This window comes from Marmota monax, unplaced genomic scaffold (assembly GCF_021218885.2).
Source record: "Marmota monax isolate L192 unplaced genomic scaffold, Marmota_monax_Labrador192_F-V1.1 WCK01_AAM20220418_F8-fsc00004, whole genome shotgun sequence".
NCBI classification, from domain to species: domain Eukaryota; kingdom Metazoa; phylum Chordata; class Mammalia; order Rodentia; family Sciuridae; genus Marmota; species Marmota monax.
Window position 1 is genome coordinate 27,300,736 of NW_026692881.1, and position 17,095 is coordinate 27,317,830.

The 17,095-nt window shown below is 49.4% G+C and overlaps 1 protein-coding gene across 6 annotated transcripts in view; it reads left to right on the forward strand.

Annotated features, from left to right (window-relative positions):
• Positions 1–12,876, forward strand: part of Vti1a (vesicle transport through interaction with t-SNAREs 1A) — a 343,300-nt gene extending 330,424 nt beyond the window's left edge. For all 6 annotated transcript variants that reach the window (XM_058581306.1, XM_058581308.1, XM_046449815.2 and 3 more), the window contains one exon: positions 11,656–12,876. Coding sequence is in view for 2 of the 6 variants with exons in the window: in XM_058581307.1 (XP_058437290.1) it covers positions 11,656–11,749 (94 nt within the window). In the remaining 4 variants the exon portion in view is untranslated. The remainder of the gene's footprint in view (positions 1–11,655) is intronic.
• The last annotated feature ends 4,219 nt before the right edge of the window (positions 12,877–17,095 follow it).

Genomic DNA, 17,095 nt, shown 5'->3' on the forward strand with positions numbered 1-17,095 from the left:
TAAAGGTCCATCAACAATCAAAAAAGATACATTAAAACATTCTTTAATAAATAACTAAAAAGGGCAAGCACCCTACTTCTCCCCATCTGCTCTCCTGCTGCCTACAACCCGCAGGCTAGATCTGTGCACCCTCACAGGGCTTTCTCCTTGCATAGAGAAGGAGCATGGCCCTTCCCAGGCCAGCAGGTGACATGGATTCACCTGCACAAACCTGGGGACCTTACTGTCTGATTGATACACCCCCAACCCCCACTCAAGAACTATTGAGTCAGCCATTTGACTTTTCTGTCGGTAATGAGCCTTCCCAGGAGGCGTTAACCTGGGGTTCACCTGCACAGAACTGATTGGTGCTGCCAGGGTGTGCAAAGTCAATCTAAGATTGTGAAGGAGCTATTGCAAGTGTGACAGAGTTTCAGGGACTGCCGTGGGGAGATTGGTAAATAGTAATAGTAATGGAGTAATAATCATTATTGTAGTCATTCATTGAGCAGCTACTATCGCCAGGCACTCAACATGGGCTCTTTGGAACTCTCAGGTTCCTGTATTAATATTTTTCTAAAATAGAAGACTAATGGAAGATAATCCAATTTCATTTTGCAAAATAATAAAGAGCAACTTCCAATAAAAATGCATTTCCAACATCCATGTAAGGCCATCAGGGGACACTGCCATCTATTATTGCCATCACTCCATAAATCAGACAGCATTTTCACACCAAAGCAGTCAAAAGGACATAATGTCAGAGAAATAATAAAATAACTTGCTCAAGGTTACATGGCTGTGTGTGACAGACAGACCCTGGACTTGAATTCAGGCAGTCTGTCACCCCCAGTGAGGGCAGCAGTCACCTGCACCCAATGAACTCCATGGCCCCTCTGGAAGGTGAAGGATCCTCAGCCAGGGAGGAGTGTGGAGGTTGCTACTTCAGGAGGACAAAAGGTTTGCTCCACATAAAGGTTTGGGACCTGGTGGGGGTGGGGAGCCCCTCGGTCAGACCCTCAGGGAACACCCAGCAGAGCTGGGAGGGTGAAAAGCTCCTGAACTGGGGGCAAGGTAGCGCTTATTTTGGCCTAGACACCCCGACAGTCTGACCTGGCTAACAGCTGAACCAGGGCCACCCCCAGGGTGGGCTTCGCCTTCTCCCTGGGTGGGCCTGAGCCACCAAATCTGGGTCCTAATAAATAAGGATCATTGTGAAGGTTACATAACATCATTGTGCAATCAACATCCCAAACCAAGGGACAGTCCCTTGCTAAGACTGCCTAGAAGCTGCACTGCTCCCCACATGCACGCTGACAGGCTGGGGAGCGATTTCCTAGATGGGGAAATGAGAGCAGAGACCTGGTCTTTTCCTAAGAGCGCACAGCGAGGCAAGGCTGCTCACTTCTCTCATCCACTTTTCTTTTTTTGTGTAGCAGATACATTAAATTAAGTCTTCAACATACCTGTCCTGACTCTCAAGTGCCCTTGATTCATTTGCAAGAGATCAATTAAGGTTAGAATTAAGATCAGCCTTAGAAAGCTGAAAGGACACAGCCAAAGCTATGAAAAAAGTGAATACTGATATTGTGTTTTCGTGAGGCGCTGAGCAGAGTTGGCTGGCTTTGGATAACAAGGGTACCATACTAGAGGCTGAGCCTCCCCCGTCTGAAATCCAAAGTGCTCCAAAACTTGAGTGCCGACTCACATAGTGTCAGGCTTGGGAGCATTTTGGATTTGGGGATGCCCAACCATAAAATCCATGCAAATATTCCAAGATCTGAAATGCTTCTGGTCCTAAGCGTTTCATGTGAGGGATACTCAACCTATACCACCCAACAGACATCCTTGCCCAATCATGTCGTCTATGGAGAAGAATAGAAAGATGCCAAAGACTCATCCTTCAGAGAACCAAGGAGAGTCTGGTGGAAAGCCCAGGACCGTGGGTTACACAGATACTGACCTGTGTTCCCTGCAGGGGTGATAAGGCTGGAGAGGGAGGTTGGGGCCTCCGCTACCTTTCTGTAAACACCTGGTCAGGTTCAGTGAAGCACAGCGCACAAAGTGCCAGAACAGAGCCCGGCTCGGCACAGAGCCCAGGGAATAGGAGCTGCTGCCCCTGCCATGGCTGTCACTGTAGCTGACACTGCCATCATGCATGGGCGCCACACTGGATGAGCCCAAGGAGTCACAGAAGTAGTGGAGCCGAGTGGGATGATCTAGTTCTATGGTTCACAAACTTCCAGATTTCCTACATTGGGATTTTTTTTTTTAAGATAGGAGACTGATGGCAGATTGTCCGCTTTTTATTTTGCCAAGTAAGAAAGAGTGATTTCCAAGGAATACGTACATTTCTCATGTGCGAGCGAGGATATGGAAAAAGAAACCTGCCACCTGCTATCACCATCACTTCATAAAACAAAGGACATGTTAGCACTAAAACAGGAGGAAAGAGGTCATTGCAGAGAAGAGGGGCATCCTTAGACTAAATAACCTGCCTTCGTGAAAAAGGAGAATTTCTGTGTTCTGGGGACCACTCTTCCCAGCCATGCCATGCCCCCTCTTCCTGGTACACAGAAGTGGGATTGGGTTGAGCTCAATAAGAGGTGGGGACTGTGGATCAGCTTCCAATTGCCATCAGATACAGGCATTCAGAGTGGAACTGGCCACTCGGATAAAAATGAGTGTCACAGTGACCCAAGAGCAGGCCAGAACACCTGGCAGCACCCCCAAACAGTTGGCCTTGGGCCCCATCCCTTCACCTCCCAGGGCCTCAGTGTCCTTAACCCTAACATGAAGAATCTGGGCTTGGGCATGAAGACCTTTCCAGCTGTAGCAATTGCAAGCCTGTGAGGGATTTCCAAGTCCACCTTGCATTTCTAGAGCATCGTTACTGAATTCTCTTCAAGTTCTTTCCAAGTCCTTTGATGGAAGCGAGCTGCCTTGATCCTATCTGAGAGCGGTAGCCAGCAAAGCCGCTCTCCAGGCCCCCTGCTGTTGTGGAGTCCATATTTAAGAATGGCAGTGGCCATGGTGCCCAGGCTGAAATTTGATGTACACATTTGGCAACGCAGAGTGCAATGTAACTACACATCACTGATCAAAACCCATCGGACTTATCAGTGGGCTCTGACAGGTACTCGCTGGCTGCCTTCCCAGGCCGGGGAGGTGTCCCTGAGCCAGCCAATGGGACGCCCTCCCTTCCCTTTTGATGTTCATGCTACCACCTTGGAGGGCAGGCTTAGCCCTGCTGGGGAGACTGTCAACACGAGGCCCAGATAGACACCAGCCTGTGGGGGAGAGGAGTCTGGCGGGGTGGGGAAGGCTGTGGCTTCCTGGATTCCTGCCTCCACCTTCCCCACCAGCACTGGAAGTTTCCCAGGCAGCTTTCCGGCTTCTGGCAGCTGGTGCCTCTCACCTTCCCTGAAATGACATCTCCTTTCACAGACTCACTTCCCCACCACACCCTGGAAAAGGCTTTGCCTTTGAGGGGGCTTTAACACCTTTAATGAGCTACTTCTGTTCTCCCTGGGGTGCTGGTGAGTTGGCTGATATTATTTGGGAAGAAACTGAAACCTAAGTGTCACAGAGTGACTTGCTCCAGGTCAGCCCAGGCAAACCCAGGCTGGTGGGCACACAACCAATTGCCCTGGCCCTGGCATTACCCAAAATACGGCCTTTGTTGTCAGGCTCTGTCATCGATTGCTCATTGTGACACCATAAGTTCCCATAAGACAGGGACTCTGGGTTTCCTTTTTTCTTCAGAAGGACATGGCCAGACCTTCTGCACTGCTCCTGCTGCTTGTGCGGTGTCCAGGGACCACCACGTTCTTCACTGAGGAGGGCCTGCCCCTAGGAGCTTGAGGCGTGGACTAGGAGTGGGCAGATCGCAGATAGCAGGCCACATCTAGCCCAACGCCTGTGTCTGTGTGGTCCTCAAGCTATTGATTGTGCAGTCTTAAATGCTTGAAAAGAATTCAAAAGAAAAAATTTTTGACATGTGAAAATTACATGAAATTCAAATTCCAGTGTCTGTAAGTGAAGTTTAATTGGAACACAGCCGTGCTTATTATTTACATATTGTCAAGGCTGCTTTCCTACCGCACGGGCAGAGGCAAGTGATACAACAGACGGTCCACGAAGCCCAAGTGTTTTTTATTAGGGTTGCACTGTGTCTCCCCCCTGCCCTCAGTTCATGTGCTGAAGTCCTGATTTCCATCACCACATCTTTATTTGGAACGAGGGACTTTTCTTAGGCTCTTTGTTAAGATCAGATCATACTAGAATAGGGAGGGGCCCTAATCCAGGACCTCTGCTCTCCTTATGAACACGGGCGCTCACACAGAGGGAACACCAGGTGAAGAGGAAAGCTGGGTCTGGGAGATGCACCCACAAGCCAAGGAGCCCCAGAGGTGGCTGCCACACCACCAGGAGCGGAGGCAGAGGCCTGGAACAGGTTCCCCTCTCCACCCTTGTGAGGGATGACCCACCATCACCTTGATCTCAGACCTGAGGCCTCCAGAACTGAGAGGCAGGACCTTTCTATTGCTTAAACCACCCGGTTTGTGGAATTTTCTATGGCAGTGCAGCAAACTAAGATATTACTCTATCTATTCCCAGGAAAAGTTAAACCAAGTAGGGATTTGGAAACAGGGTAAAGCTGCTGCAGTCCTCACCTGACCCCTGACCTAGCTGTGCCGGGGCTTAGGTACAGTCACCTGGCTGCTCAGTTCCCTGCTGAAGAGCTTGCCATGACACCACCTACCCACACTTGCCCCCCGCCACCCCAGCTTCAGGATCACTGACTGCATCTCAGTTGGTGTCAGCAAGTGTAGACTGTTAATGGCTAATGGTGGTTTCAAACACTGGCCCAGAGTTACATCTGGTTCCTTCCTATTTTAATGGCTTATTCCAGGGAAGGAGTCTTGTGGGGTGAGTGTGAGGACTATGCCCCCTCCATTCTCTCTCTCCTGGCTTTGGGAAGCTGCCTGCTCTGCTTATGAATGGAAGCTCTGCCCTCTTCTTGTTCCCCCCAATACTAGGGATTAATCCCAGGGGAACTCGACCACTGAGCTACATCCTCAGCCCTTTTTATTTTGTATTTTGAGACAGGGTCTCACTAAGTTGCCCAGGCTGGCCTCAAACTTGCAATCCTCCTGCCTCAGCCTCCCAGGTAGCTGGTACTACAAATGTGCTCCACTTATGCCAGGCTCATGAGTGGAAATTCTTACTTGGAGATGAAAGATCCAACAGCTCCTGGAGACTGTGAGCCCCTCGGCTGTCTGCAAAGCTTCCAGGGATCAAAGTGGGACTGTCCTGTCCTTTGGAGGAGGACTTTGTACAGATCTGCTGTTCAGGTACAATGCAGCAATGGGGAAGAGAGTGGAGATATGAAAAACAGTCACCATGAAGCCCAAGACAAAATCACCAGGTTGATGAGCTGGTCTGATTCCAGGAATTCCGTGGATCATTTCCCGGCACCTCCATAACCAGGCACACAAACCAAGTGGCTTAAAACAACAGACATGGATTTTTTCTCTTACAGTCCTGGAGCCCAGAGGTCTGATGGCAAGGAGCTGGCAGGGCCATGCTCTCTCCAAGGAGAAGAATCCTTCCTTGCCTCTTAAGGGTCTCCTGTCCCAAGGCACTCCTTGGCTAGAGGCAATGTGACTCCAAGCTCTCATCTTCTCAAAGCCTTCTTGCCTGTGTCTGTGCCCTCTCTGGTTATAGGGACACCAGTCGTTGGATTTAGGGCCAGACTAAATTCAAGCTGATTTCTTCTCAAGACTTAGTGAATCATATCACAAAGACCCTGCTTCCAAATGCGGTCACATTCTGAGGTTCCATGTGGACAACTGGAGAGACACTGTTCAACCCAGTCTAATCAGTGCGGTTGAAAGTGAGAGAATTCCCAACCAAACCCGCTCTAATCAAAAGGGAATTGTCAGACTCCTGTAACTGGGAAGTTCAAATGTGACTCCTCAGGTGTCAGGCACATGGCAGGACCCAAGAGTTCAAATGACACTTTCAGGACTCGGTCTCTTTTTCTTCCTCCCTCAGCTTTGCAGTTCCCTGGCAGGAGGCAGCTTCCCCCTTGCCTGGGGGTAGGCACAGCCCTCAGAAGCTCCAGGCTTCCACTTCTCCCACGGTCAGACCCCGTGAAGAGACTACTGTACCTTTTTTCTTGATTTTCCAGGAAAACTCCCCAGGGGAATCTGTGGCTTGGGTGGCAGGCCAATTTTTGAACAAATGGTTTTGCAAGAAGAGAGCCGTAATTGGCAGGGCCTACCTGGATCCTGTGTCCACCTGTGGAACCAGAGCAGAGTCGGCCCTACCTGAGTTCTTGGGCGATCCAGGACACCTCCCGGACACAGACACAGAAGACCCCGCGGACATTACCAGTGGCATGGTGACCACCTAACTCAAGTGCCCAGCCTGAAAATAATGCTGAAGTAGACGTTGGCATTCAAGGCTTATGGCAATGGGCCGTTTCCTGCCACTCCTCTCTTCATTTCTCTCTGGCAAATACTGATGTGGAATTAGACCTAGAGCACTTTGTCTTGGAAAGTACCAGAGAGGTGGCTGTAGGCTTCTCTTCGCAGAATATATCCCTGGCTGTCCCAGTTGCTATTGCTGTGCTAGCAGACCCCAAAGCGAGGGCATCATAGTTCAAGGCCTATCAGCCAGGCCAGAGGCAGCGGCAGGACAGGATGCTGCCATACAGCACGTGCTCTCTCCAGTGAGTGGATGCAGCTTGTGAAAGAGCTAAAATATTCAATGGAAGGGAGGGAGGCTAAATCCTGATGCTGGGCCTGCAGCCCTTAGGAACCCGGAGAGCGCTGGCTACGTGACCTCCGGATGAGCGTATGCAGCTGGACAGTTAGACTCCCTTCCCAATTTCCACATAGAGCAGGTCTCTCTATGTTGCCCAAGCTAGCCTCAATCTGCCTGCCTCAGCCTCCCAAATAGGTGGGACTACTGGCATCTACTGGCATGTGTCATGGTGCCAACACAAGCTTTTTTTTGTTTGTTTTTGTTTTTGTTTTTGTTTTTGAGAGTATGTATGCCAACCCATGCAAGACTCACTTCTTACTGGGGAAAACTTTACAGAAGCAGAAATCATAACACCATGGGGTTAGCTTAGTGGTAAGACAGATGCAATATAAGAGAGAGGGTCAGGATTGGGCTGTTCTTGGAAAAGGTAGGGAAAATATGCCACAGATAAAAGACTTGATTTTGGAATTAGGGAGACTCAACCTAAAAATGATTTTTGGTCACAAATGATAGAAGACCCAAATCAAGCAATCTTGAAAAAATGAAATTAAATTTCTCATGTGAGTCAAAGTTCAAAGGAAGGATGGCTTACCATTGTCTTACCATGAGGGTCACCGTGTCTTCATGGATGGAATTCTGTTTCTCTTGCCCTCTATGAGTCAACTTCTTTCGTAGGTTGACTTCCCTCATGGGAACAAAATAGCTGCCGCAGAACCAGACCTAACATCCACACACCAAACTGCCCAGATGACCTAGCATTCCCAGCAAGGGAATGCTGAGCTTCACTCTGTTGGCCTGGCTTAGGTCACGAGCCTACTCCTTGTCTAGTTGGCTGTGGCCAGGGGCATGGAGTGTACTGCCATTTTTAGGGAGGTCCAGCTCCAGTCCAGGAGCCAAGGATGGCATCGGATGTTTGGAATGGAGAGAAGAGATGAATGCAGTCAGTGTATACCTGCCACCCGCAGGAAGCAGAATGCCCAGTGGGGCTTGTGAAAACCTCATGTGGGAAATGTTGTGACCAAGTGGATAGAAAAGGATCCCAGCTTTTGAAAACCGAGAAGCAAAAACCTATCTTTCAGGGAAAGAAAAGTCAACCCTCATCATTCCTAGCTTCTGGAATACATTAGCAAGAGCCTCACCGGGCTTGGCTAGAGGCTCCTCTCATCTGAGGAGAGGAGCACTTGGGATAGTTGATGTTATGCTGCAGTAACAAACAACCCCCACATCTCACTGGTGCTCCTGCATGTGAAGACTGGGGATCCTGGGCAAAAGGGATCTCACCAACATGCAACTGCGCTCTCTGGAGCATATAGCACCCCCAAACCAGAAGACAAGGGGAGAGCCACTGGAGGGCCCAGCCCTACAGTAACTCCGGTGCCTCCTGAGAGTGATGCTCTGCACTTTTGCCCACGTTTTATTGACCAAAGCAAGTCCCATGCCACACCTCGCACCAAGGAACAGGTCAGCGTCTGGTTCAAGTGGAGGGGGACTGGGGACTGTGAGGAGCACCCGCTACAGTGGGATCGGGATCCCTGCGCTCCTCGCTCCTCGAGCAGGGCCACGTGTCAGGTGGCCCGCCTGCCTCCTCCGCTTGAAGCAGCAGTCTCTGATTCCGGCTGCCACACGCAGGAGCCTTTTTCCAGAAGGGGAGGAGACTGGCAATGGAAAGATTAACCGCTCCTTGGGTTCCACACGGGGATCAGTATTTTCAATAGTACTTTGTGAGTTCAGCCTCAAAGTAAATGGTTAATTCATCTTATATCAACAGCACTGTGATTCATAATGTAAACTTGGAGAATTTTTGATGTTTCGGGCCCACATTCCTTTTAATTTGGCTCTGCATTCTTTTAAAGCCACAGTGTGCTCACTTAATAGAATGCAGCATGCAAATGCACAAGTTTTTGCCTGGAGGCATTTAGCCTGGCTGTTTCAATGGATGTCTTCTTTCAAGTGTATACTCTTTCTTAAATTATTTACTGGGTAAACACACTTTGCATTTTCAAAAGGGAGATTAAGACTGCTTGCTGCAGACCTAGTTGAACATCAAGGCCCCGTTGCCCAAAGTTAGGAGGAAGTTTCTCGATCTCTCTAGCTGGAGCCCCTCTCCTGGCTTGTTTTTCGGATTCTCTCCAAACTGTTCCTTTCTGCTTTGCTCACGGCTGTAATTACTCTGGGCTTCGGTCACCAATGGGGCCACCACTGCCAACCTTTGCTTCCTCCCTCACAGCTGGCTCAGATGTGTCCTCTCAAGTGCCCTCACAGCTCACTTTTCTGGTCTTTCAGGAGGCCCAGCCCTTTCGAGGTCCAAAGCTGGGTTGATGACCGGCCAGTCATGCTCCCTTAACCACCCTCTCTGTTCCAACTCTCTCTGCCCCTTGGTCCCCCTTGTCCCCAGTATCTGGAATCCTTTCCCTGGGAAGAAACCTCCTCAGCAGCACACACCTGTGGTCCTAAGGACCAGGCCTTCTCCTGGGCTCAGGGAAAAGACCCAGTTGTCTCTGAGAAGGCGCCATGGTTACAGTCCCATCTGCGGAGCTGGTCGTACCATTTCCATGCAGACGTCATTACATTTTCCTGCCTATTGAAGGAGCTCAGCTCCCTTCTCCACTGCCCTGGAATGATCATCATGATCACCAGGGGCAGCTTCCTTCCACCAGCATTCTTTGGACAGTTCTCTTTTGAATCCCTGAGTATCAACCACCGTGTGGTGTGCTGAGGCTTCAGAGGTGAATTCTGCAGGTAGGTCCACAGAAGCAGCAGAGAGGGTGGTGACAGGAAGCCGGCAGTCCCTGTGGATGCACAAGCAGTGGAGAAGCCCAATTAGGAAGGCCAGGAGGAGCTGAGAAGTTAGGGATTGCTTTGTGTTCAGGTTCCTAACCATGCCTCAGATTAAACAAGTAGCACCCACAGTTAATCCTTTATAAATTAGCATCATGGATGCCTTGGGGCCCTCAACCCACAAATAAAATGGTTGTCAACCAAGCCGTACCAGAGACACTACTGTATATTACTTACGGCAGAATTTAAAAAGAGTTTTCATGTTTTTAATCTGTTTCACTGCTGAGTTTCAATTTTGCTGATTTCCTTTGCAAGTCTGATGCGGGTGACGGTGGTAAATAGAGATTTTGACAGCAGCTCGGGCAAATGGGATGTGGAGGGACTGTTCTGAAGGCTTCTGTCCCTTGCAGAGAAAAGGGGGAAAAATCACTTTGAGTCTTAAATGAAGCCACCAAGTAGCGCCGATCAGTGTTCATAATTAGCCTCACTTCAATAAGTCGCGGAGCCCTGCTTTTATTTACTTATTTGGGGGACGGAGAATCTTCCCTCCTCGTGAGTAAACATGGCCTGTTAAGTCCGAATTAGCTGTCATCACAGAAGAATTAATGTCGGGGCGCAGACTTTCTTGTGGGGAAGGGAAGAAATGAGGGAGACAGATCTTAGCGAGCCTCGCGTGATAAATGAGGACAGAGCAGACCATTCATCTCCTGCGAGGAAAGCGGACAGAGGTACTAAGGCAGTTTTGCGGAAGACGTGTCAGCAAATGTGATCATTTTGTAACCTGTCAGGAGGAGTGGGAGCTGGTCCTGTTAGGGGCCACAAGGGAGCAGGTCGCTCTGATGTGACAGTTTCCATCCGTCCGTTTAGATGTGGGGAGGCAGGGGGTGGTGAGCAGGACTCCTGCCCGTGCTCCAACCTGGGGTCATCCTTCTTCCAAGAAAAACCTCCAGATGCTAGAAAAGACTGCAGATGTCCTGCCAGGATTTCTTTGTGATGACACAAAGCAAGAGTAGGTCCCTTTCAGTTGGAGGCCTGGCCTGGTCCCACCACGGTCCTCCCTGCAGAGGACCCTTGTCCAGTGTCCGGCATCTGGAATGAGGCACAGCCCTCCTTCCCACCCCTGGAGCTGCGGGACTGCTGGGCAGAGTTGGCGTGGGGCTTCAAGCAGGGTGGGTGGCCCGCTAGACGGCTGCCACTCTGGGTTTCTATTTCTGTGTGGCTCTGTGCGAGCAAGCGTGGGCGAGGCTGGTTGACCTAGGTTCCCTTTGAAAGTCTCAACAAAGCATTCTGATGTGCGACCTCTTTTCTCCGAATGAGGTAACAAATTATGAAACAACCTCATCGGAAGCTCTCTGCAGGCTTGCGGGAGCCACGTCCTCGCTGCTCCTTCTGAGGTCAGCTCAGCAGGGCCAGACCGAGGCAGCTGACGATCCCGGGAGGTGAGGGCCACCCACAGACACGCGGCAGGCACCTCAAGGACTTTGTATTATTTTTCATTTCCGCCTCTGCTCGCTGTGGAGCCAACGTAAGGTTTCCTCCTGGCTCGATGGAGCGCGAGCCACGGTGACAGGTGCCTGTTTCACAGCCTCAGCTGCCGGTTTCACAGCCTCAGCTGCAAGTTTGACACTTGCTTCTTAATCCTGTCCTTTCTTGCAAAGTCTCTCTTTTCCTTTTCCCCAGGTATTTTTGCACAGGTAAGTGCCTTACTGACATATGTTTCCTTGGAATCTCTTCCTTTCACGAGAAACAGTGCAAAAAAAAATGAGGCTTGTCTCACATTTTAAATTAAAAAGAGAAGCTCACCTGGGGCCCTTGATCACTTAAAGAGACTACATGGTTCTCGGAGCCTAGAAAGCCATTTGACTCGCGTTAACTTTGCCGTGTTTCTCAGAGTGCCGTGTGACAAGCGCTCTGGAGCTGTTCCTAGAACCAAAGCTGCCTGATCTCTCTCTGTCTCTCTCTCTCTCTCTCTCTCTCTCTCTCTCTCACACACACACACACACACACACACACAGCCCCTGACCTGCGAGGCTACGGTTTCATTAGCCAACTTGGTCTTTGACTGATGGTTGTCGGAATGCCCTCCGTTCATCTGCCACGTTGTTTTTCTTTTCTTTCTCCCAGAATCATCCAGAACCGCATCCTGCTCGTCCTCCTGGGAATCATCGTGGTCGTCACCATCCTGACAGCGGTCACTTTTTTTGTCCGAGGACACTGATGTATCAGCTCTCCCTTGATAAACAGCAACCGAGGCTTGTTCTGAGTAATTAAGACAAAATGGTCACATGAATCATTCTTTTGCGCTGACAGGCCCTGGGTGACCCTCTCTCTCCCTCACCACTGTTCAGCTAAAGTGCAAAGAGTGTAAAAATATTTTCTATTCCTGTTTGCATGTGGGTTGGTTTCCTTTTCTAGATTTGTCTTCACCCAGATTTGCTTTTATAGGCAAAGGTGAATGTTTATTTGCCTTTGGGTAATGTCATCTGTTGTCCAAAATAACCTTGGTGACAGTCTTCCTTACCCTGCGGACATGTGAGGGGTCATGGTTTGGAAGAGGGCATGATGAGTCAGTCACTAGAGTTTCTGTCTGTCACATATCTCTTGTCACCAAAAAGTCCTTCTATGATGTCCAAGGATAAAAATGCAAAGAAAACCAGGGGCCAGGGCCAGGGCCCAGCTCCTGCAAGCCAGCCCTGTCCCTTCTCAGGCTTAACAAATACAGTCAACCTGCCTGAGCACTTTTATTGCAAAGGAAGGTATTTAATGTCACTTGTACAGGAAATTGACTTAGCACTTTCCCTGTTTTTCTATTGCATAATTTTTTTAACCCAAGAATATTTTTGCTGAACCTGCCCAATATCTACTTTTCTCAACTTTGGTTACTAGCCACAAGAAATATTTCCCTGCCTTCCCCAAATCACACTGACCCCCAGAATTTGCTGGCAAAAGGAACCCTGGCACAGTATTTAATGGTGACCTCATCTTCCCTGACCCGTGTAAGCATCTCTGTATCCTTTCAGTTTTAATATCTGCTCTGCCAAAAGCAGCCCTCAAACATGCAAAAGGTCTGACAAGGTTCTCTCCACATCCATTCCAGTATGTAAAGAGAACATGAATATTTCAGTAAGAGCAAGAACATGACTGTCGGTGTGAAATTTCCAATGTGTTATAAATCTGGGGGAGTCCTATAGGAGGATCCACTAGAAATAAACTTTGTGGAAAATGTTCACTAACCTCCTTTCAAAGAATGAGGGATTGCGGAGAGTTACAAAAGGACCACTTGGGTTTTTTTACCAACAAATGTTAGTAAAGCCTTTCCTGAATTCACTGTATGCCAACCTCCAACATGCTCTGTGATTTTTCTTTCTCTCTGAGGTAACCGGGAATTGCGTTCAAAATGAGTTCATTTGTGATCGAGCTTAAAAGTTGCCCAAGCTGAGGTCATTTTCCCCCTAGTCATAAAGCAAAATGTGTTTTTCTTAAGACTTCATAGGCACTTATGGGGTCCCTACTATCTTTTGAATATAATTGGACGCTTTGAATCCTCGAAAAGCAAACCTGTTCTCCTCATAAAACATGCTAACCGCCTGTGCTCGTGGATCAAGATCATCCGAAGGCGGCACTTGATATTTTTCCCCAATTCGGAAGAGAGCTATTAGTTGGAGAGGAAATGCAGACTTCACAACCCACCAGAGGAATCATATTTATCAAAACGGGCCAGGGCCTGCATGTGTTCGGATAAATCATTTAGTATTGTGTAAATAAAGCTGCAGCCTCCATGTCAGGGATGGGATGGGATTTTGGCTGAGCAAAGTAGGACAGCAAAGGAGCAGGAAGCTGTGCTGCTGTTCCTGTCAGCTCAAGGGACCCATCTCAGCGAGGATCTCTCATCCTGACATCCCAATTCTGGATGTTCCCAACACATGGAAGAAACTATTGAGAGCAAGGAAACACAACCCCTTCTCATTCTGGAACAGGGATCATTGGGAAGTGCACGGACCCTTTGGTGACTCCACTTGACCTTAATGAAGGGCGTGACCTGTCTGAGCTGCGCCTCTGCCCCCACCCTTCACACTCCGTGCACCCTGGCCACAGCCACCTAGCGAGCAAGATTGAGCTGATGACCTCTACTCGCTGGCTCCTAGGTATTTCACTGAATCCCTGTGTTCCTGTTGAAGCAGATGAGAAAGAAGGAGCTCATTCCCTGCTCACTTCTCAATGTTTTTTCCCTACCATGTCCTATGTCTGCCCCAGATCAATCTTGGGATTGATATAAACAGAGAACCCTCGACCTATTAGCTCCACCAAACCCCCTCCACAGCAACCACCTAGACCAGGCCAGCGAGCGCTTGGTGAGGAAGCTGGTGAAGGTCCCTTGTGCCCATTCTTGGCCCTCCTGGATGCTGCAAGGGAGACTCAAAGGGCCCCAAGGGAGGCCAGGTGCATGCCCTCCCTCCTGCTACACTGGGGAAGGAAGACAGTCCACACGTTTGAAGCAGGTCAGGTTCTAGGCACCTAATATGTAGACTGTGATTGTTGAATACTCCCAAAGTTGGCAGCCTTTGTTAAAAATGATGCTTGACGGGAGGGTGGAGGGGAGATGAAGATGAAGGCGTGGAGGAGGAAGAAGAGAAGGAAGCCCTGGCCATATAAAATTCATGCAGACTAAACAGTTTCCCTGGCAGAATAAATAAAGCGGATGCTACCCTGCTCCAGAATCAAAAGCAATTTAATTAAAGTCTCTTAAGTTGTAAAGAGTTTTAAATGTTCCGTGTTGAAGGCGAAAGCCTACAAATGCAGCCGGCTGACGTCAGCGGCCGGGCCTGGGCTGGGAGGCCATTTGCTATTCTGTTTCAGGCAGGCTGGATTGTCTTATTTTGGAACCAGCTTGGTGGGGGGTTTGCTTTGCTACTGCTTCTGAGCCCTGAGCTTCAAAGGCTGAAATTAATGGTGAACAAAATTGTGCGGCTCTGGCCGTCCCATGCGGGGCAGGCCCATTGAGGGTTATCATTAAGTAAAGAAATAAAGAGGGGGAAAAAGGCTGCCTGTTCCAAAAACCTCATCAGATAATGACCTCGGTGATTGGGTTTTCATTACCAAACAGCAACCAGAGATTACCAACCCGTGGAAGAAGGGGGGGGGGGGAGAAAGAAAGGAAAAGCCACTGTCTTTCTCCCCCTCTCTCTCTCCGTTTTTTTTCCCTGCACATCTTTTCTTTAAAACTGTCAGATCATTTCAGTATTTCAAATCCGAGGAAAACAGCCTGCCTGCTGCTGTATTTGAAGTTGTAATGGTGTCAAAAAGTCACGACTGACTGACAGCCGTCAGTCCCAGAGGGGCTCATTAAATCATAAAAACTTGACAAGGAAATAATTGCGCATCGCCAGCAACTTGGCGCCTGTTTAGACGTTTTTATTTTCTTTCATTATTAGTCCCCACATTACGTTCATTAACAAATTGCATTAAACAACTGTTAAGGGCTAATGATTTGTTTATCGCTTTTTTTATTATTATTATTTAAACATTAGCTGTGTCATGTGGTACCTCAGCAGCCTCTTGCCATCATCTGACTGAATATTTTTCCACTCCGAGCTCTGGGTACTGTTGGAATATGAAATAGATTATTCATTACTCTCCTCTTTGCCACTGATTTGGTTTCATGTAGCGTCTTCCACAGAGAAAGATGAAAACTTGTCAAAAATAGGTTATATCTTATTCGAAGGGGCAACAATAGCGGCAGGTCCAGGCACACTTTAATATTTAATTAAGGTTGATGTTAACCCCCTTTAAATGACTTTAGCTGTAAGTTATATTTAAATGCAGAAGAGAAAAATAATTGTTCTTAATTTGCAACCTGGTCAGCAGGCATTCTTCATGGAGTTAGCTGGAAATTTAGAGTAGAATTTTTAAATAATGAAATTTCCCATCATAAATATTTATGGCGGTTTGTCTACGTAGTTGAGAATTAACTACAAGCGATGATTTCCTTGTCTCTTTGGTGTGCACTGCTAGCCTAGCGGGCCACTCTGTGCTTGGGAGCCAGCGTGGCTTTCTTGGGAGAAACGTGTGCTTGGAGGGGAAGTCCAGCACCAAGGATGGCCGGCTGGTTGTGGCCAGCGCCAGTTTCAAAAGAACTGCTGTGAGTCCGTGGGCCACTTGCCTTCCCTTTTAGCTGAGTGTGTGGTTGGAGGACTGTGGCCTACAGTGAGACCGAGTAGAGCGGTCTTACAGGAGGACTTGTGTGTGTTCCGTGGCCCGCGCAGTGAGGCCGTGGTGGGGAGTCCTGGCGCCTCTGTCTAGTCAACCCGAGCTCATTACAAACACTGCTTCCCTAACAGGCACGGGAGCAGCACTTTGCAGGGATTGACCTTCCACCCTTTTTTCTTTCTGTGACTCACCCTTGCTGAACTGATTGGCTCTTCCATGGGCTGTGAGCTTGAGGGCCCAGAAGGGACAAAGCTCCATCATGGTCTCCGAAGCAGAAGGCAGTGGCAATTCTTCGTGCCATAACTGCTAGCTTCCATGAGTTGACATCAAGCACAGAGCCAGTCGCAGAGGCCTGGTCCATGGGCACTTCAGGGTAGACTGCTCTGCTCGGGATCAGGGAATGCCTTTTCCCCATCCTATTTCTGATCACACTCTCCATCCCCAGAACCCTTAGGTGACTACATGAGGGGTGCGTGTTCCTGCTCAGTACAGCGTCTCAGCACCACTCACCTGAGGACAGAGAGTCCTGCAGGAGCCCTGGGCCAGCCCAGCAGGCAGCAGCCAGGTGAGGCCTGATCTCTACAGAGACAGAAAGGGTGGACTTGCTGGGGTCTGGAGCACCTGGAAGCTCCATTTTAGTCCAGACCAATTAACCGCATGATGACCCACCTCCCTCAGGACGACCTCCACACTTTAGCAGAAACCGTTCTTCCAGAAGACAGGAGGCTCTCTGGTGAGCAGTCCCCAGTGACATAGACAGGGAAGTGCTGTGGAAAGACACTGAGAAGCTACCAGCTCCCTTGGGGTCCAAGGTCAGTGGCAATGGGAACTTTGCAGAGCCAGTTTACCAGGGACAGGTAGGGCAAAACCAAGATGGCAGGACAAATGGGGTGAGACCAGAGGGTGTACAGGTGAAGACAAGGGACTCCTCACCACCAGGGGGTAGAAGGTGGCTGTAGGCTCATCCCAGTGAAGAGCCCAGAGGGAGGGGCCCAGGCAGGTTGGCCTCACCTTGTTGCACCTGAGAAGAAGCCAGAGAAGGGGAATGACAGGGTCCCCACCCAGGTCACACACCACCCCTGTCTGCAGCTGCAGGAGCTCCTGAAGAGCTGTGGGGAAAGCACTTCCTCTTCCTGAATCGCCTCTTACTCCTGCTACATAAATAACGAAGGCGGCCCAGCGAGAGGGGGAGATGCGGGAAGCAGAGCTCTGGACTCTGATTCCGTGAACCCGTGCCCCCTCCTTCCCTCCATCCAAACAAGGCCCTTTGGCGTGAATAACAGCTCAGCGGCTCCGCAGCCGTATTGATCGGCTGGTGCCTGGGCTTTTCCTGGGGCCAGGACTGCTGGAGCCAGCC